Source organism: Agelaius tricolor, unplaced genomic scaffold (genome assembly GCF_023055355.1).
Source record: "Agelaius tricolor isolate 1412-34295 unplaced genomic scaffold, bAgeTri1.0.p SCAF_12, whole genome shotgun sequence".
In the NCBI taxonomy this organism is placed as follows: Eukaryota; Metazoa; Chordata; class Aves; order Passeriformes; family Icteridae; genus Agelaius; species Agelaius tricolor.
In genome coordinates this window covers 6,647,387-6,667,891 of record NW_027269272.1, presented here as the reverse complement: position 1 = coordinate 6,667,891, position 20,505 = coordinate 6,647,387, and the positions used below count along the sequence as shown (strand labels likewise).

Here is a 20,505-nt window from a genome sequence, read left to right as displayed (position 1 = left end):
CTGTGGACTGTGAGCACTGAGGGACTGGCCCTGCACCCTGGGAACAGCACCACCCAATGCCCTCCCTCTGCGGGGCTGCTCGTGCTCTGAGCAGGTCTGTGCCCCATGTTCTTCCCTCACAGGGGCCTGGTGGGCAGAACTGGAGGCTGCTGGTAGCCCAGAGGGTGGTTTTGCCTTCTGTGGGGTGTTTGCCTCCCACACACAGCTGGCTCAGAGAGGAAAATAGAGCAAAATGTGCCCAAACCCCCATCAGGCTTTAATGCCCTTGATTGCCCTCCAAGGGGACGCTGGTGGGCATTGTGTCTGGGGCAGGTGGTGACAATCCCTCTGGGTGTGCAAGGAAGAGTGGCCCTGTGACAGGATGCTGCCACCTTCCCACTCCCACACCCAGATGGTACACAGCATTTTTGGAGACGTGTCCTCCAGGAGAAGCAAAGCCTTGCTGTTGGGAGACTCGGAGCAGGGCTGACAGAACAGAAAACATTTTGAACAAACACAGCTGGCTTTCACCCAGCACAGCCAACTCTTTGGCCAGCTGAAAAGAAATCAGAAGAATATTGATGTATTATTCTTTTTTTTACCCTACAGAATTTGTCAGGCTTTTTTTGGTCAAATGTTAGTTTCTGAATGCAAGGTTTTCAGTTGACAACTATTATTTGGGAGGAAAACCCCCCTCCCCAAAATGAGGCACTTCTTTGGATAACTCACAGGCTCAGCTCTTCGTCTCTTGTATTCTCAAATGATTAACATTTTTTTGCTTTGCACATCATGAATATTCTATACTTGAGCTGTTACTGAGTTGTGCTAGATCAGATAAATAACATGGTGTTGCTTTTATGGCAGACTGGATAAAGATGCAAATAATACTGACATTTACTTCACAGTTTTCTTTCTGTGATCCTCTGAGTGAGTAAACTGGATTGCTGAGATATTCATGGGAAGGAAATGAAGAAGGGTTGTCAAGATGAAAGCAAATTTCCTTAAAACTTAGCCAGAAGCTTCTTGGCAATTTTTTCAGTTATTTGCTCAGCTGAATAGGAGCTGCTTGCAAATATATTTTGCATAACCACAAAAGGAAAACTCTTGCTCCCGTGGCACCTCTGACTGTTTTTTGCACGCTCTTTCCCCGAAAAGCCGACGATTTTCCAGCGTTCGGTGTCTCTGCAGGGTTTCTGGTCCCACCGTGGCGTGCGGCCGTGACCGGAATGAGCCCGCGCTGCTTTCCCTTACCCGCGTGTGCTGCTTTCCCTGACCCGCGTGTGCTCGGATCCCTGACGAGGCGGGCCAGGCTCAGCTTTGCTGTCGGGTGGGCAGCGGGGGATGCTGAGCCCTTCAAAGCTGACCGGGGCGGTGCGTGCGGTGAGCGGCACCGGGCGAGCTTCCTCCTGGATGGTTCCTTTTGGAGGCTGCAGGTGTAGATCGCTCCTGGCTGGGCTTGTGTGTACAGGGCACGGCCCTGGGCTGGCAGTGACGGGGCTGCGGCTCAGGGGCTGAGCATCCCGGCGTCCCCCGAGCCAGGCCGCTGCTCCCGGGTGCCCATGTGGCCGCGGTGCCCGGAACGATGCCCAGCGAAGGAGGAGCGCGGTGCAGGAGAGGCAGGAGGCTGAGGGGGACCCGCGTTGTGCCCGACCTCTGCGGCCGCGGTGTCTGAGCCTGAGGGGCCCTGAGGGGAGTGGCCACGCTGGGGGCGGCTGGGCAGAGCGGCCCTGTCTCTGTGGGGCTGACGGTTCGCTCCAGATTCCTTTTGGAGATGAGAGAGAGGAGCGGGATTGCTGGGATCCCGCCGGTGGGTCCCCGCTGCTGTCGCCGCTCGTCCCGGCTCCGCGGGGGCCGGGTCCGCCCCGTCGCGGGTCCCGCTGAGGGGAGGCACGGCGTGAGGGGCGTCCATGGCCGCCAGGGGGCGCCGTCCCCCTTCGCACGGGCCCTCGCGGAGGGCGGGGGCGTGGCCGAGGCGGGGAGCGGCGCGGGGATTGGCGGGGCGGTGGCGGAGGCGTGGCCGGGCGGGCGCGGGGATTGGCGGGGCGGCGGCGGGGGCGGGGCCGGGTGGCGGCGGGGGCCGGCGGCGGCGTGGCCGCGCGCGCCACTCGCGGCGGCGATGTGACCCGGGCGGGCGGGCAGCGGCACCGGCACCGCCACCGGCCCGTCCCGTCCGCGGCCCCGGCCCGCCCTGCCCCGGAGCCACCCGGCCCGCGGACGCACCCCCCATGCCCGCTCACGGCCGCCCGCCGGTAGCGGCTGACGCCTGCGGGGCCCGAGGAGGCGATGGCTGCGGATCTGGTGGTGCTGCTCTGCCTGGCCGCCGCCGCGGCCGCCGTGGAAGGTGAGCGGCGACCGGGACTACCGGGAGCGGGTGGGATGCTGAGCTGAGGATCTCTGCGCCGCCCACGGCGTCTGCGGCTGGGGAGCAGGCAGGGAGCGACTCCCCCGCCGTAAGGCACCGGCACCGGGCTGGATCCTGGCCCCGTAGCCCCGGCCTCTTGTGCCAGCCCGGGTTACCCGGCCCGCGGGCGGCACTGGCAGCCCGTGCCCTCGGGAGGGGGGCCAGGGATGGAGGAGGAAACCCGCCCGCATCCGCGTGGGGGGAGCTCCGGCTCGGCTCCGCTTCCCTGCGGAGCCCTGCCCGGCGCCGCGGTGGGGTCACCTCAGAGGTCCCTTCTGGTCCCCGGGGCCGCGGTGGGGCCGTCTCCGGAGTCCCGTCGGGGTTTCCTCTGGTCCCCGGGGCCGGCTCGGGGGCCGTGGCGGTGCCCGCCTCTGCCCACCCTCCTCCTCGCAGCCCCGGCGGGGGATGGATGCGCCGGGAGCCGTGGGCAGGTGGTCTCCGTTTCTGGGGATGAACTGAGCCGGGGGAGGCTTTGCCCGGCTATGGAGACACGGAGCAGGTGCGTGCTCGTCCTCTCAGCACGATCCTTGCCAGTGCGCTGGGATCTTTTCCCCATCTCCCGCTTGGTCGTGGGATTTGCTGGGCAGCAGGAAGGTGCCTGTAGCCCAGAGCCAGGCTGCGGGCGGTGGGCCTGGTGGGACAGCCAGCCCAGCCTGCCCCAGCCTTGGTGCTGTATCGCTGCTCCGTGCCCGGCACGGCTCTTGAAGTATCGCTTCGATTATTTTTTCTCTTTATTTTGCCGCTGCCACCGTTTTCGCTGGCACAGCAGCAGCTCGTGGCAGGGGCTGCCCAGCGCCGGAGCAGTGGCTGCGGGCAGGGGACGTGGTGCAGCCCCGGGGTTGTGAGCAGCGAGAGGCGGGGTGCGGGAGATGATGCTCAGGATCTCAAACCTGCCGGGGCTTGGGCCTCCTGGGGGGTTTTAATGTGAGTATGGCTGGAAGCTGATGGCAGGAGACTCAGGCTCAGCTCCGGCAGCGAGGAGCTGGTTCAGGAGCTGGAATGCTGCTCCGCTAGGGCTTGGCCGCAGCTCCTCTCCGCTGGCAAGCACGGCTGCCGGATCGCGGCGGGCAGGCCCGCTCGATGCAGCATCCCCTTCCCGCTGGCTTTTGGCTGGCACACGTGTTTGCCTTTCGTGTTTCTTGGGCTGCCTCATGGCATCTCTGTAGGAATACCTGGCGGTGGGAGTGCTGGTGCCATGCCGGAGCGTGATGCAGCGAGCGCGGTTTGCTCGCCGCACGTGAAGAGGCGAGACCTGTTAGCAGCGCTTCGCTGGCAGCGACAGCGGCTTGAGGCACTGCTGGAATTGCGGCTGCACGGGAGACTTCGGCTCCCTCCTGGTCTGAGGCCACTCCTGGGTGTCACCCAGAGTGTTCCCCAGCTTGCCCGGGCTCTCCCCAGCAGCACCGGCAGAGTCAGTGTCCCTGCCCAGGACCGAACCTGTCGAGGAGCGGTGATATTTCTGCTCTGCTCAGGAAGTTGCTTGGATAGAAAAGTAGTATCCTAGGAGAGATCTCAGATATCAGGGAAAATTTTGGATGGGGAATTTCTGAGGTAGAGCAATCGAATCTGGTTTGGAGTTAAGGTGAGAGTCTAATTGTGTGGTCATATAAAGAAAATGCTCTTTTATGGGGTTTATTTAAATCTCACTGGATCTCTTGATACAGAGGTTGAATTTGCTAGATTGAAACATGGTTTTCTCTAATGGATCTGGAGCATCTCCTAGGACCTGCCCTGCCCTGGGGTCTGGCTTTCCCCCTGGAGCATCGGCGAGGCTGGATTAGCCAGGAGCCCACTCTGACAGCGCAGCAAAGCCGCTCTGCCCTGCTCTGCCCTGGGCTGCAGAGGCAGCTGAGCCAGGCATGGCTCCCTGCATCCCAAATCAGCCAACGAGACAAAAAGTCTCTTTCCTGTGATGGTGGGGGAGGCGTCTGGGGGTCTGGACCCGGCTGGAGGGGGAGGAGGATGCAGCTGGAGTCAGGGCATGGGCTGCCTCCAAACCACCCTTGTTATTCTCCATAAAACCTTGCTAACTCATTGCCTGTGGCATGCGAACCTGGACGTAATAGAGTCACTCACCTGACTTTTTTTATGGTTCCTTGATTTTTTACTAAATCCTGTGGCTTAGCTGACCCTTTTCTGCTGGACACCTGGATGTTTGTAATAATTTATAAATTTTTTTTGTGGCTTGCAAAGAGGAAGAAGGATGTGAGAAGATGACAGCACCGAATACTCTGTGTCTCCCACACCCTGCAATCACTCAGGAGCCGCTCGCGTGCTCTCTCTCGTGTTAGCTGAACCAAATATAATCCATTTAGCATACAGAGAGGGTGGTAATGGACTGACATTACATGTTTTAACTCGGCTTGGAGCTGTTGGTAGGTCAGATGGGGCTGGTGACCATTTCGGTGCAGCTCCTCCACCTACTCTGTTTCACCTGCCTGGCCTGCTCGCCTCTCCAGCATCTCCCTGCCTCGCGCCTGCTCTTTTAAAACCCAGGTTTTCTCTCTGTGCTTGCAGCATCACGATAAGCAGAGCACAGGAGGGAGGTGAAAAGCTCTGCTTGGGGCTGGTGAATCCGGCTTAGTTTTCTTCCCCTGCCTAAACACACCAGCTTCAGAGCTGCTGCCTGGGAGAGGAGCAGGGATGGGGTTTGGCTGGAGAGCGACGTCCCTGGCTCGTGCTCCGTGCCTGCCCTGCTCTCCTCTCCTCCCTGTTGGCTCAGGATGCACACATCTGTTGTAGGCATCCTTTGGGCTTCCTGTGCTTCTGCCAGGCGCCGGAGTGGAGCCTGTGCCGAGCAGGCTGGGAGCTTCCCTGTGCACCCCGTGGGCTCCCACCTCTGCCCAGCTGCTCCACCCCGAGCTGAGCCCTTCTCAGGGAGAAGCCAGAAATAAGTCTTCAGGAGGGAATTTGCAAATGCAAGTGGTAACCTTCATGGGAATTTGCAAGTGCTGCTATTCAGCTGTCCGTTTACTCTTGCTTTCTTTGCTCAAACTAACTGAGGGGAAAAAAGAAGGGTTCTGCCCTAAGGGAGAACCGTTATTCTTGGCATGATGAGTGAGCCCAGATCTTGTCAGCCTGAAGGGAAGGTGTTTTGTCAAGTCATGGAAAAGGGGCTTGACACTGCAGGTGCTTATGTTGCCTTTTTTTTTTTTTTTTTTTTTTTTTTGGACTAATTCCTGGTATCTCTGCTCATGGAGAAGGTGGGGACTGTGTTCTCCTGTTCTTTTGGATATTGGAGTGCTGCATGTTCTCCTGTGTGTTAAGCAGTCCTGACTGCTCTGGCATGAGCTGCCAGAGGGTTTGCTAGGTATCCTCTCACCCATCTTGGGTGCAGCTTCTGTCACAACAGGATGGAATAAAACCCTTCCATTGGCTTTAGAAATCAGAAGAAAATACAGATGTTGGATGATGAAAGAGGCCAAATATGTTTGTCTGGATCTGGATCCAGGCTATGGTGCTGAGTAATAGATGTTTCTAGCAGAGATGGGTTCTGTAAGCTAAAGAAATGCTCAGATTTGATGCAAAGGGGGAAGTGGTACCTTGGGCAGTGAGTAACTCGATGCTAATCTGGTCAGCAAAGTGTCAGAGACCCCAGTCCTGGTGCTGTGGGATGAGGATGATGGAGGTGATGCTCAGAGCAAGGCTGAGGCTCTTTTGGTGTGTGTGTCCTGCACTGGCTGAGTCCAGCCAGCTCCAGGGGGCTTTTTTACCTCTCCCAGCTGGGGGTACCCTGAGCTCAGCACACATGGAAAGGGCTTCCTGCAGGAACCCCAAAACTGTGTGATGCTGCCCAAAGGGCACTGTGGTGCTTTGTTCCCTCTAAACAGACAGCGTTGGTGTGAGGAGCCATTGAACGGCACAGCAAGGCTGGGTAAATACTTGGGGTTGTGGGATGGAATGCTTTCCCCAAATATTCCTTAAGATTTGAAAGCACATTTCAATTTGACCTTGTTCTGCTGCAAACAGAACTCTCAAGGGTTGATGCACACAATACCTGGGCAAGGTAAATGTTAAGCTTGGATGTTGGCTGGGTGGCAATTTGGGAAGGAATCTCCTTCTGGAATGGTGGAAGGTTGGAGTGAATGTTGCTTACAGAAGTCCCAGGTCGGTGTGAGAGCAGAAGGGTGTGGAAAAGGATGGAGTGATGGCAGAGTAGTGTCAGGAAAGAGCTGGGACCTTGGGTGGCCCCTGGACCCTGAGCTGGTTATTGCATTGTTCAGCTTTTAGGGGTAAACCCACAGACATTCCAAAAATGAGCAGCTTGAGAGGCTGCCTGGGAGTGTGCAGGGAAGGGAACAGACACACAGCAGGTAGAGGCAGCACAGCCTTTTCCTTAGGGACAATGGTAGCAAACTCTTGCCCAAATCACCTCCATGGCTTTCCAGATAAATGGCAAGCGTGGATGGGCTCCCTCCTTCCCTGTAAGTGTTGCTCACAGCCACAGCTGAGTTTTTGGAGCTCTTTTATTTTGGTCACCATCCATTTTCCCACCAAGTCACATCATGAGAAATAGTGAGAAAAACAGGACACGTGTTTTGTAGGCACAAAAGGATCTGTGCTCTATTTATTTATTTCTCACAACTTTTGAATTATTGAAGTGCATTCAGGGGAGATTAACTTTCCCTGCTCAATATTTATTATTGTTTCATTTCCCTGAAAGTTGGAGCTACAAGGGCTTTGATGAATGGGCTGGAAGGTTCTGTAGTTTCTCTATGGCTAATCTAAATACGTCCGTATCCTTTGCTGAAAAACTAATTTGTAATTTCCTATGGTAATGCTGCTTAGTGAATTATAATGACACACCAGGGCCTGCTTTTCATCCCAGCCCTCTGTCAGGGGAATAACGCTACCACTGGAAAACGGTGTGAAACCTGGAAACTGGCCATTAGTCCCCTAAATTTCTGCTCTAATAACAGGAATGCAGCAAGCCTGTGCACCATCTGCTCTGTTTGCTCACGTCGGGGCTGCAGAGCATCCGCCTGCCCCCAGGTTGGTTCCAGGCACGGGAGGGGTGCCCTGTGCTGATGCCACGAGCCCTGGGTTTGCGGCAGCCACCGGAGCTGGGTGGTGCACGCAATCCCTGCTTCTGGAAACCTCTCCCACCACCCCAATTATAACCAAGTGTTATCAGTCTTTTGAATAATTGAAGAGGCTTTCTGTTGAATATTTAATTACAATAATATTTGGTTAGCAGGGGTTGTTGGGCTCAGTTTGTGCAATTGAGAATTGCTGCAAGAAAGGCTGTTAAAGGAAAATGTTGTTGTCTATGATCATTGATTTATCTTTTTTTTTCTTTTTAAGCTAATCAGTTACTTAGTTGAAATTGGTTAATTAGCTCAGCTCCATTAAGATTCTTTGGCATTTAAACTTGATGTTTCTAAATAATTATAGTTTTGCCTGCTAAGCCCACAACCCAGGGTGACCTAATTACTATTAAAGCAAGACGTGCTTTGGTCTGGCTTTAATAAGTTCCTGCTGGGAGCCCCGCAGTGAAAAATCACAGAGGCGACAGTTCAAAGGGGAAGGGGCTTGTGCTGAGCCCTGCACAAGGGAGATGAGTGTCCTTCAGCCTCATGTCTTCCAACTTAAACCAGGGATGCTCTTGGTTTCAGAGGAAGGGAGTCCCAGAGCATCCCATGGTTGACATCTCCATGTTGTGCACGTATGTCACAATGGATGGTCATGGCAAGCAGTTGTTTGGAGGAGGTGAGGGTTAAGATTGGTTTTAGTTAATGGATGAATGTTAATTTGCTTTTTTCCTCTTCTCAGTCATTTCCCTTAATAAGCAGAATGAGTCCTTTCAAGGCCTTTCTGTATGGGGGGAGAAAAAAATGGTATTAAGTTAATATTGGTGATTTTTAACAGTATTAAGGTTATTTAGGTTATTACTAAGATTTAGTGGAAGTTGTCCCTGCCCATAGCAAGGGGTTGGAACGAGATGATCTTTAAGGTCTCTCCTAGGATTTCGTTTATTTATTTAATTATTTATTTAAAATGTTGAAATATCCAGGCCAAGTAATTAGGCATCAGTAGAGCCTCAGGTATGTGCTCATTAGTTAGTGAAGGAAATGTTTATTATCTGGGGAGGCATCCAGTCAGGGTTACTGGTGGTTGGAGCTGATGAAGCTTTAATTTGTTATGCAATGAGTAAAAGTGGAGGGTGGGAATAGGTAAGGGGTTGTGGAAATCCTGACTTCCAGGCTGTTTCCTGCCATCCTTGATGGGGGTTTCATCACAGCATCAAAGGATTGTTTTATGATACTCTCTCTTCAAAAGCCCTTCTCTCATCCCACCTGCCTCTCCAATGCACTGGTACCCAGTGTGCCACATCCCAGCAGCAACTGGGAGCAACCTTGGGATTATTCTAACCCAACCAGCATTTTCCTTGGATTGCTCCAAGCACAGCTGAGTTTTGGTGTCTTTGCCTGACTATATATTATTTTTATGAGAGGATGGGCAGCTTAGCCCACTGGGTGCCCCCTGCTCCTGGCTCTACTGTCTCCCAGGAAACCTCTGAAGTCCTGCAAAGCCCAAGACCTGTTGCACATCCACGTCTTTCCCTCCCTTTCTCCATTTTCTTCCTGTTTGCAGGGCAGAGCAGTATTGTATTTACAATAGGGCAACCCCAACCTCTGGGAAGAAGGATGTGCAGAACTCCATGATATCAGAATCTGGCTAATTAATTACTTTATTATACTATAGCTATTTTACACTGTATTACACTAACAAGAACTATACTAAACTGAAGAAACTCGTGACTGTCTGCTGACCAGACAGTTGACACAGCTTGGACCTGATGGGCTAATTAACAAAAATATTGTCCACCAGAATCCAATCAAGCAATCCTTTCAGGTAAATAATCTTCCAATACATTCCACATGTTCAAGAACACAGGAGCAGCAAATGAGATAAGAATTGTTTTGATCATTCTTTTCTCTGCTTCTCTCTGTTCAGAGGGCATGTGAGTACCACAGAGCAGGGGGACGCCTTTATTTGTGTGTCCTGGGCAGGTCACCTTCAACTCAGGGTGGGGGCTGCTTCTCCTTAAGCCCCAAAACCTGGGTAAACAGGGCTGCAGTGTCTGCTTTGAGCAGCAGGTTGATGCCCCCCTGCTGTAGGTGACCTGGCAGGGACACCCAAAATGCAGCTGGCTATGATGAACCTGGGGGCACCCAGAGCTGCTGTTGGTCACTTGTCTCCTGCTGCTAAAACCACACCAAGGGTGGAGGGATGGAGCAGGGAAGGGCTGTGTTTGAAGTTTTATGGAGGTTTTTCATTTCTTTTTCAGCAATCAGAGGCCAGGGATGGGCCTTTGATTACTTGAGGCCTCTGCTGGCTTCAGCCACTTCCATAGCTGCGGGGCTGGAGCCGCCTCATTATCATCCTCACTAGGGCCCTGTTGATATGAGGATAATTGCATTTTGCTCAAAAGACATTAAATCACCACGGAACAGGCGGAGGGATGTGAATTACATCTTCCCCGGGAAAACTGGGAACTCAGCAGAAGAGTTAAAAGGGAAACAGTGTCCTCAGGGGGCAGGAGGAGAATGGGGCTAGCTGTAGGGGGCTGCTCTGGGCATTCCCTGTCCTCTGAGCGGGGGAAACTGAGAGGGAGACAGCCTGATGTGCTGGAGGCAGTCTGGGGCTGACCTTGGTGTTTTCACAAAAAATCTGTAGCTTCTTATTTCCAAATGCCCAAGGAACAGGATGGGCATGTAGGGAGAGAGCACAAGTGGGATGCTCTTGCAGTGCTCTGTTTGATGCTGGCTTTGCTTTTCATTTGAAACAAATGTGTTTGGAAGTAACTAAATTGTCACAATTGTACTGTCAGAAGTGCTTCTTGTAATGGTTTTGTCTAGTCCAGGACCTTTCCCTCCCATGATGTGCCCATGGAGCTGGAGAGGCTGCTCTGTAGGTGTTTGCCCTCACCACGTGGCCACTTCATCCCTGCTCTTCTGCTGTGATTATTTTTAAAGCAGTTTTTATTAGTCCTGGAAATTATGGGCATGACCTGGCTGCAAGTGAACCTGGAGCACAGAGCTCTTCCCCAGGCTGTGGAGTTTGGCTGAAGCTCTCCAGAAGCTCCACACAAGTGGGTGTATCTCCTGGCCTTTGCTGCCTGTGCTTTGCTTTTTGAGCTGAAATTGCTGGTGGGGGTCTAAGATGTTTGAGCCCATCAGGCTCTCAACAGAGGCACTGGGAAGTCACATACAATGAGGTTATTGTGACCAGAGATGGACCGTAAAGTGGTAATTTCTGGTGTAATGAAATAAAGGAGGATCAGTTCTGTCCTGTGTTTCCTGGGGAGGGGTGTGTAGCTCCTTGAGCCGTGTGCATTGTGCCAGGTAACCTCCCTCTTGCTCAGTCAAGCAGAGAAAGGCAGCAGTTGTGCAGGAGTTAAAGGCATCAATGCCTTTTTCTTTGCACCCAGCTGAGGTTGAGCCCTCCCGAGCTCTGTCCATGGGCTGGCAGTGCCCCCCTGACCCCTGGGTGCTGCAGCCAGCTTGGTGGAGGGGGGACAGGAGGTGGCTGCTGGCTGATGGGAGCTGTAAGGGCACGAGCTCATTGTGTTCAGTACCCCTCTAAAACTCAGCTTTTATTCTCGTGCCGTGCGTGGGCTATTGCCGCGCTGGCGGCACTGCTGCGTGCCCACGGGAGGGAGGCTGCTCAGAGCCTGCCTCCAGAGCCTGCTCAAAGCCATGGAAAGCTGCTCCTTAACTTCACTGGCTGTGGCTGAGGCAGGAGAAAAGAGGCTGCTTGGAGAAGGGTGCTCCCTCCAGCCTTGCTTTGTGTGCCAGCGCTGGGCTCTGCTTGCCAGGGCTGAGGAAATCCCTGCTTTTGCACAGTCGGATCCTTAACTTGTGGGAAGATGGTCTGGCTACCTCCCACCAGTGGGAACCGCTTGGCAGCATCCCTAAAAACAGTCCAGCTGCCTCCCACCAGTGGGAACCACTCAGCAGCATCCCCAAAAGTGGTCTGCCTGCCTCCTACCAGTGGGATGCACTCACATCATCCCCAGGAGAATCTTTTGTTAATAACTCCCTCCAGCTTCCTGGTGAGGGGGCTTGGGGAGTGATGGGTGGGTGCCCACCTTAGCCTGTGCCCTGATAACTCGTGTGTTTTCCCACTCTGGACCCCTCCTGACTGGTCTGTGTGGTCACTCCCATCTCCTAAGTCACCAGCCCAGTAGATTTTTGGAGGTGGTTTGCAGCAAGGCACGTTTTTATTTTGTTCTTTAAAGCTTTGCAGCATTCGGGGGAAACTGGGATGTTTTTGAACCATTTAAAGTATTCCTAATAGGTTACCTTGAAAGCTTTCTGCAGTCTTGAATGAATCAAAGTGCAAATGTTTATAATGCAACACCCACACAGGCTGGGAGAGGAATTTTATTAAGGCAGGAGAGTCAGAAAACAATAATAATAAAACATGTTTTATGAAGTTGGTGAGAAACTTATAAACTAGGTGGAGTTTTACAGCAGATGAATTTGATACAAGTTGTAAATTTGAATTCCCAGGCTGGTCCTCAGGTCCTGCTCTTTATTACCTGAAATAACATTCTCCACTTTTAATAGCTGGCTGCGGCAGAGCGAGCGCGGTTTTATCTTTCTAAATGATCCACCGTGCGTGTCTTATAATCAAACTTCTGCCCATCCTCAGGGTTCCAGCCCTTTCCTCCAGCAGCCAATTAGCAAATTGCTGCTCTTTGCTTTGCTGTTACAGGGAGACTTTGGGAATCCTTCAATACATCCCTATGTCTGGATTACTGACATTTTTTTTCCAGCAGAAACCACTTTATTTTCTGATAAGAGAATGTTTTGTTAATACATCAGCAAAAAGAGACTGAAATATGCTCTTGATAAATCAGTGTTTTGCAGTATCAACTTGCTGTGTGTCCCTGCTCCTGGCTCTGCTGGGAGGGATGGGGGCATTTTCCAGAGCATTGTTGTGAGGGGACTGATGGCATTATGAGGTGTTAGGTGTCTGTTCCCATTTTTCTTTCCCATTTTGCCCTGAGAATCCCCCTTTTCCCAACAGTTTCCTTGAGGTGCAATGCAGGGACCAGCAAGGTGCCAGGGCATGAGGTGGCTCTGTCCATGTTCCAGGGGTGGCCTCCCAAGGGTGGCTCGTGTTGAGTTCCTGACTCTCCTCAGTTCCATCAGCCCCTCTGTGCCACTTGGCTGTTAGCAGCTGTACTGAGGAAAGGGTATAAAAATGGTTTCTCAGTCCCCTGTCCTGTCTGTGCACACACCAGGAGATTATGCCTCTTGAAAAATAAGTGATTACTGAAGTAAAGCATTCGAGCTAATGGCCAGATTATTCCCTTTAAAATGGGAAAGTAATTAGGGATGTTTTTTAAATAGGCTTCCCACCCTTGGATCTGCTGGGATTAGCTTATGTGGGTGTGTAAATATTTAGTTTCCAAGGACTGTTTTTTTCCCCTTTCTTTTTTTCTCTCCCTCCCTTTCCTTGAAGTAACAGCAGCGATAAGCAACAGAAATGAGGCAGCAACTGTTCTTGGATGCTTTCCCTAGCATCCAAAATATAATTGGAATTAAAGATGACCCTAAAAGGAAAATAAAATTGAGGTTCTGCTGGTGTGATGCACCAGAGGTTTCCTCTGTGTGTGAGTGGAATTGAAGAGAAGTCATTGGGAGCTGGGATGTTTGGGATGATGGAGAACAAGTCCAACCCCAAGTAAGAGCTGTGGGTAAGCATGGTGGGCCTGATTGGATCTTCTTCCCATGGCTACCTGCTAGCTGGAGGGAATTTTTGAGCTTGTTTCCCTGTGTGGAGGTCTCTCTTTAACATCCAAACAATTTAGACTTTGTGCAAGGCCAAGGCGCTTTGATGTTTGGCTTCAAAACCGCTTCTTGTTTTGAAACTTGTTGCAGTGCTTGCAATGTGTTGGTGAAGCTGGGAAGGCGAGCAAAAAGAAGCTGAAAACAGAAGCAAAATATGCAATTAGATGCAAAAGTGGTTTTAAGTGAGTGATGTCATGGAGTTGCAGATTAAAGGAACAGTTGGAACCAGTCATTCACACAGCTCTCTTCAAGGTCTGCATCCCTGGAGACTCCTGCAGCTCAGGAGCACCTTGCCAAGCCAGAGGAGGCCAGATCTTGCATTCCCCCCATCCATGCAATGGATAAATCCCAAGCCCTAGTGAGCCACCAGAAGAAAACCTGGCTCAGAAGAAAAGCTGCACAGCCCCAAAGTTGGAGCTGTCATTGATATGCCTCGTGGCTTTGGTCCCGTCCTGCTGCTGGGAGGTGCTTAGGAGATACTTCTGGGCCATCGTGCTTCAAATCTTCATGCACCTGTCATTTTTCTTTCTGGCAGGAATTATTTATTGCAAGCATTAACCTGGAGCTGCTTTCAGGTGCCTCAGTCATTTTTTAAAGGCTGCATTTTTACTGTTCAGCTTTTTTTGGCAATTTGGGACTTTTTGTTTGCTTGCCTGCCTGCTGGAAAGTCTTCAGAGGTTGTTCAGGAGGCGAGGGGAGCCTGTAGATCCAGATTTTTTTGTTGTTGTTATTATTATTATTGTTATTATATATTATTATAATTAAAACATATTTTTAGCAGCTGAAATTCAAACCCGCCTGGGTATTTATACAGCAAGATGTTTTGGATGAGGAATAGGCCAAGAGAGTCACGTGGTTGGGGCCAATGTGAAACAAAAGAATCCATTTATTATCCAGGCAGGAAATTTGTTCCTCGGGATGTTGTAGCTGCAGACATAATGATTTCATTTCCTCTGGTTCGCCCAGATTAATGGCTTGTGCTCTTTGTTTGTGTGCCTGTGTTATTCCTGCAGCCCGGCTTCCCCTCCCGCTCCGTGCCGGCGTGTGCGAACATGTGCGCGAGTGCCCTGGGCGAGCGGGGGGCACGGGGGTCTCCAGCCTGCAGCAGGATGCCTGGGATGGTGGGCTGGGATGCTGGGAGAGCTGAGCAGAGCCCCAGGGACCAGCTGGGGAATCCTTCCTGGCAGTGATGGATGACGTGTCTGGGGGTCTTATGCTGCATCTGCGGGGTTTTTCTCCTACTTATGTTTCTGGGGATCTTCTTCTGCATCTCTGGGGTTTTTCTCCTACTTGGATTTCTGGGGATCTTCTCCTGCCATGGTCACCAGAGCAGTGAGAGGTGTTTTCCTGTGGAGGTGTGATGGGATGAGTGAGATGAAGAGTTTTAGACAAGCGCAAATGTTGAACTTGAGGAAGGTGTGAGAGCAGTGTGTCTTCTCCACAGCTGCGCTCCAGGATATTTTAGGTGTTGAGTACTTGGTGGGAAACCCAAACCTTTGCAGCCTCCCAAACATCAGGCTGGGAAACAGCCTCTTTCCCCAGGGAGCTGTGCTGCTGCACAGGGATGCAGGAGTTGACCACATGGCTATGGATGAGCAGCTCCTTCCTGGCTGTGTGAGTTGGCCTTTCATTCCAGGCTGGTCCCAGCCCTCACAGCACCGCTGGCCATCAGGGACTGGTGGTACTTACATTCTGTCCTTGATAAAAACCCAGCAGACCCATCTTTGTGGACACTCCAAGGTTAGCAGCAGCATTAATCAGTCCCTTTCTCTCCTTTTGAGTGTTTGCCTTTCAAAGTGATGTGACAGGCAAATGGTGCCTTTGTGTTGCTGTTGTCTGGTGGGTCCTTGTGGGATTTTGGCGAAGAGTTTTCATTTACTGTGTGCAGCATGACCCAGTCTTCTGTTCTGGATTGATCTGGAGCAACCTCATGGAGTTGGAAGCATCCATTTGTGATGAGGCAGCTCATCACAGATGAGCGTGGTGCTGCCTAGAATCCACCTGGAGAAGAACTGGTGACTGTCTTGCTGCCCCCATGACTGGCAGTTCCTCCTTCCCTTCTTTAGATATTTCTCCTCCAAACTGGGGGAGGAGAGTTTCTTCCACTTCTTTTGGAGGAGGTTTTCTAGCAGGGACATAACTCGCTGAAGGAAGACCCTCTTAGCTATCAATGTGCTTGTGCCACTCCTGCTACCGTCTATATGGGGCCTTGGTGCACTGATCCCATCTTGGACATGTGTTGCTCCTTCTTGCTTTTGCTCTCCTGAGCTTTTGTGCCATGAGAGGTGCGAGCCCACTATTCAAACACTGCAGATGAGGGGAATGGGAAGCTGGTACCCTGTCAAGCCCTGGGTGCTTTCTTCCTACCTGCCTGCCCCCTCCCAAATGGCTCCTGTGTCACCCAGGTGACAGAATTTGCGAGGATGTGACAGCTCTGTTGCGCAGAAGATGATGAACAGTAATGAGACCCTGAGCACAATGTGCACTTAAAGTGATTTATTTCAGCAAGGAAACCACAATCAGGGAGGATGGGTCACCGTCATCAGGAGAAGAGGTGGGTATGGAGATGAGCTTCAGGGGAACTTTATCATCAACCAGCAATGCTTTAAAAATGAGCAGAGCTGGTGTTGCATGAAATGGAGCTGTTCTGGTTGTTCCAGGACCATCCCTCACCTGCAGCAGGTCGCAGGCACCTCCTGGGCTCTGGTCAGTGACTGGGCTGGCTGACTGGGGGACTTGTCCTTGGTTACTTCTTGCAATTGTGCTGAAGTTTTTTGGTGAGGTGTCACCCGTGTGTAGAGTCAGCATTTGGGAAGGAGACTGTCCTGAGGAGGAGGGGGAGAACTAATCCCTGAACCGGCTTTGGCGCGGCTCCCGGCACGCAGATGGCCGTCCTCATGCTGGAGCCTTTTCCCAGCTTGCGCAGGCGCTGGGCTGGAGGCAGGGGTGTGCCAGGCAGGCTGGCTGCCAAGTGGCACCTCCTGCCAGCATCCTCCTCTTCCTCCTCCCCTTCCTCACCCCCAGGGCCTGTGGGAGCTGTGGCTGTGCAGCAGCTCAGCTGGGCACTGCAGCTTGCAGGATAAGCTTGGCCTAAGAATGGTGCTGAGCAAAATCTTGTGATTTAAGCTTGACTTAGAGTAGTGCTTGTGTTTCTTCCCTTCTCACAGAAGAGGCTCCTGGCAGGGAGGGACCCCTGGAGCTGTGTCTGTGCTGGCATGAGCTGGGGGGCAGGCAGCTGTTTGCTCACTGCTTCTTGCACCATTTGGATGATGCCCCATGAACTTACAGCAAAGGGTCCTGAGCCCCTGTTGATGAAGAGCATCTTCCGAGGTGATTACAGTTGCTCATTGTTGTTGGTGAATTTGGGCAAGGATTAACCCAGCCCTACTGGCCAAGGAGCTGGCACCTTGTGTGAATGGGTGTTTGGAAATCTCGGCAAACACTCACCAGACCAGCTGTGTGTGTACGTACCTAAAGGCGGCTCAGACTGTTAGGAAAGCTTTTTGGATAGGTTGCAGGATGGTTACAGATCCTGGCTGCTCCTTGTTTTGTCTAAATCTAAAAGTGGAAAAGAAGAGGGAAAAAAAAAAAAGGCAAAGCTGGGAAAGCCCAGGACAAGTTTCCAGCGCATTTTGAGAATTCCAGGACATTTGTTTGTGGAGCCAGAGCAAAGAACCCAGCAGGATCTGCTGATGGGTGCTCTGCCCTTTCCAATGGACCGGTTGGCTTTGCCACGTCCCTTTTTGTTGGTGGGGGGGATTCAGTGGGTGATGGGCCTCTCCAGCAAGGCATTCTCAGGGCTGCAGGCAGAGCCTTCCCCCATCCCATCCGTGTCCTGACGGAGGCTTCCCTGCGCTGCCGGCAGCCGCGTGCTGCTGTGGTGGCACAGATTTATTGCTCTTTGCCTCGTTTGCACTCGCAGCTGACTCCATATGGTGCAGAAGCCGGAGAGACGACGCTCGGCACGGCCGGCGCCGGGCTGGGGAGGCGGCGCTTTTGCAGCTTGCTCCGTTTGAGGTTCAATATTTCCACCTCCTCTCCTTGAGGGCTCTGCTCCCGCAGCTGCGGATCGCTCGTCATCCCCAGCGCAGCCGGAGCATGCCGGCGTGATTCCACTCTCGCCCTGCTGCTTTCCCTCTGCTCCCCCTGAGATCCCCTGTGCGTGGGTGGACCAGAAATGCTGTTTTTTAGTTCTTACTAGTGAAATTTTTGGCTAGCCCCCCAGAAGGCTTTAGTATGTGTCAGAAGCTGCATTAAAAAATAGAGGATCAATGTGGCTGCAGCTGGTCTGTGCTGGGGTGAAAGGTGTTGGTGACTGGGGGAGCACCAAGCCCTTGGCTGCGCTGGGAACAGTTGTGCCCAGGCTAAGCTTGAGTCCCCTGGCAGTGCTAGCTCTGAGCAGTCTGTCGTGTTTGTGGCTCATGCAGAATCCCTGTGACATTTTAAAATAAGATCTAGTAAATAGGAGCTGGATGGTGCCAGGTGCAGCTCTGGGTGCGAGGGCTCTCTGACAGCAGGGCTGGCATTTCACATTTAGGGCTCCATGAGACGCCTGGTTTTGTAGCGAACGTGAAGCTTTTCTGGAGAACGTGGTCCAAGACAGTGACTCATCCTGAATCTCTAAAGATGTGATAAAGGCGTGTAGGGAAACGCAGGATAAATGTTTTGATTTTTAGAGTTTTCCTCACAGGCGGTGCTACCCTGGAGTAAGGCAAAATAAATCCAGCCGGGAAGGAGAGCTGTGGGGAAAGGCAGGGACAGGTCTGGCACAGGAATTCACCAAAGCTCAGTGCACCCACTGTACTCCAGCACTGGGAGTTGGCTTTGGAGTCAAGCACGTGCCCCTGTAAGACATATGTGAGCCTGCTGCTTGGGAGATCCCCTGCAATCCCATGGGTGCTGTGGATCCAGGCATGAAGTCTGTGTATCCTTGTAATTCATCCTAGCACGTGTAATTGCAGATGCTATTGATGTTTATGGCAGCTCTATCTTCTCAGATGACTAATTCTGTATTTAGAGGCTCTCATTTCCAGGGGAATCCCAGCTGATAAGGAACCCACTTCCACAGAGCTCATTAGGCTTCAAATGGCCCTTGTCTGCAAAATCTCACAGGCTGCTTGTATTTATTATTTTTTATCTTTTTTTGGAGTTCCTTGCTTTCTGATAGTGTGATGAAGTTCCCTTTCCCAAGAGGGGAGCTCCTGGCAGAATGTTCTCATCGGTGACCTCGCTTGCTTCCACTGAACCTGGCTGGAGCACACCACATGCACCCCATGTGGGTACTTGGATGTTGACCAAGAAGTGAGCTGTGGAAAAGTTGTGGAAAACAGGAAGTTGTTGGCATTATTACCCAACAATGTTTGTATTATTCTCAAGACTCAGTGCTCCCCCAAGATGTATGATGGATTGGGGTTCTGGCTCCTCCTTGTTCTCTCAGCTAGTGAAATGGGTGTCCAAACCAGCTGGTGTCACCCAGAGAGTCCAGTGATGTGAGGCTGCTGTGCCCAGCCTATGCTGGAATCACCTGGCTACATGGACAAGTGACAGAGTGTCCTCAGGCACCTGACCTTCAGCCTTCATCTGCTATGCCCTGTGCTCCTTAGGGCTGACCTCATGGATACTGAACAGCAGATGAGTGCTCTGCCCAACCTAAGTCATCTTTCCTTCAAACCAGACCTTCACCACCACTTAGCTGGACCTTCTCTGAGGCAGTCTCACAAAGATTTTTGGAGGTTGAGGTTTCTGGGAGAGCCTCTGCCCATCCCTGGTTGGCTGAGTTCCTCTTCCACATCTTGTGGAGGATGAAGTGAGTTACATGCCAAGCCTGACATATGGTGATTTCTGGGGCAGGCTGCGGCGTTCTGAGAGGTTTGCTGGCAGCCCAGCCTCGAGAAAGCAGGGATGGGGATTTAGATGCATAGTGACATTGTTCTGGAAAATGTTCTCCTGAAAGGCAACTGCATCATCTGCCTGCCCTGAATGGGCCCTTGGCATGGCTGGGTCTGTCTTGGGAGGGAGGGCAGGGTGTTCATTAAAGTGCTCTCTCAGCCCTGGTTGCTGCTTGACTTTGAGTTGCCAAACTGTAAATGATGATGTATGGCCAATGACCTGTGTGTATGGTGTGTGTGGATTTTGGGTATCCAGGGCCTGTGTACAATTATAAAAAGTATGATATCAGCAACTGATTCTGTCATGACAGGAGCAAATGAGTTCCTGATAGTTGAAAACTTGTTTCCAAATTTTCTAAAATAGGTTTGCAATTTAGAAAACAAAAGGTATTGAAAGCCCTATCTTTTTTCTCTTATCTTTCCATTTGATTTGGTCCCCTTTGTTTGTTTTTTTCCTGTGATGTATGCATTTTTTGGTAATTCTCTGTCATTTCCTTCCCTTTCCCTTATCTCTCCCTCTGCAGTTCTCTCTCTCTTCCTCTCTATCCCTCTCCCCCTCTCCCTCCCCTCAGTAATTTATTTGCAGGCGGGTTGTCTCTTTGATTTACTGTCTCTCTCCTCGGTAGGATTATGATAAATGGATTGTATGGCTTCGTCTGAGCTTGTCCAACATCACGTACCCACGCTGGGTCAAGTCCCTTTGGAGCCTGGAAACCGAGGGGAGATGCTGGGCTGGAGTTGGAGTGAGACTTGTGAACAGGACTTGGTCCATATGGTCCTGACTTTGCATCACCTCCAGAACTTTTTCTGGCTGGGGTTTTGCTTTGGGTTTTTCTCTTGCCGTGCATGTGTATGAACACGTGGACGCTTGCAGAAATGGAAGCAGGTATTTGATTGGGTGCTTTCAGGCACATCAACCAGCATATTTCAATTTAGCGTATCCCGATGTGGGGAGCGTTTGCCACTTGCAATTAGAGCATTTCATCCCGCAGCGCAGCAGGCAGCGCTTTATTGATAAAGTTGTTCTGTAGTTGCTGAGCAAACACCCCCAAATCTGAGCTTCATTAAGTTATCGCCTGCCCTGCTGCGATGCATCTTCATTGCTCGCTGAAATCCATGGCATTGACGGGGGATCCCGGAGGAGGCCGGGACTGTGCTGTGCAGCCACAGCTTAATGCAGCCCATCACAAATTGACACAGCACACTCCTTCTCGCCTGATGGATAGAAATTCCTTCCCTTTCCAGCTGGAAGTGAGGGGTTTTTTGGCCACCACAGATCTCCTCATGCTGGCAATGGCTGGGATGTCTTTGCAGAGCAGGCTCAGCTGCTCCTCTCTCCTGAGAGGTTTGCACAGACCCTTAAAATGCAGGAAGGCAATATTTTGTGTTGACTTGTTGTTGTTTAGCGCATCCTCCCCCTCCGTGGCTGGGT

General features: G+C 52.0%; 1 protein-coding gene across 1 annotated transcript in view; it reads left to right on the top strand.

Annotated features, from left to right (window-relative positions):
- Positions 1-2,046: 2,046 nt before the first annotated feature.
- EPHB1 (EPH receptor B1) overlaps positions 2,047-20,505 on the top strand; it is a 79,648-nt gene continuing 61,189 nt past the window's right edge. Inside the window, exon 1 of the mRNA XM_071437328.1 lies at positions 2,047-2,320. Within this exon, the coding sequence (XP_071293429.1) occupies positions 2,263-2,320 (58 nt within the window). The 5' untranslated portion in view covers positions 2,047-2,262. The remainder of the gene's footprint in view (positions 2,321-20,505) is intronic.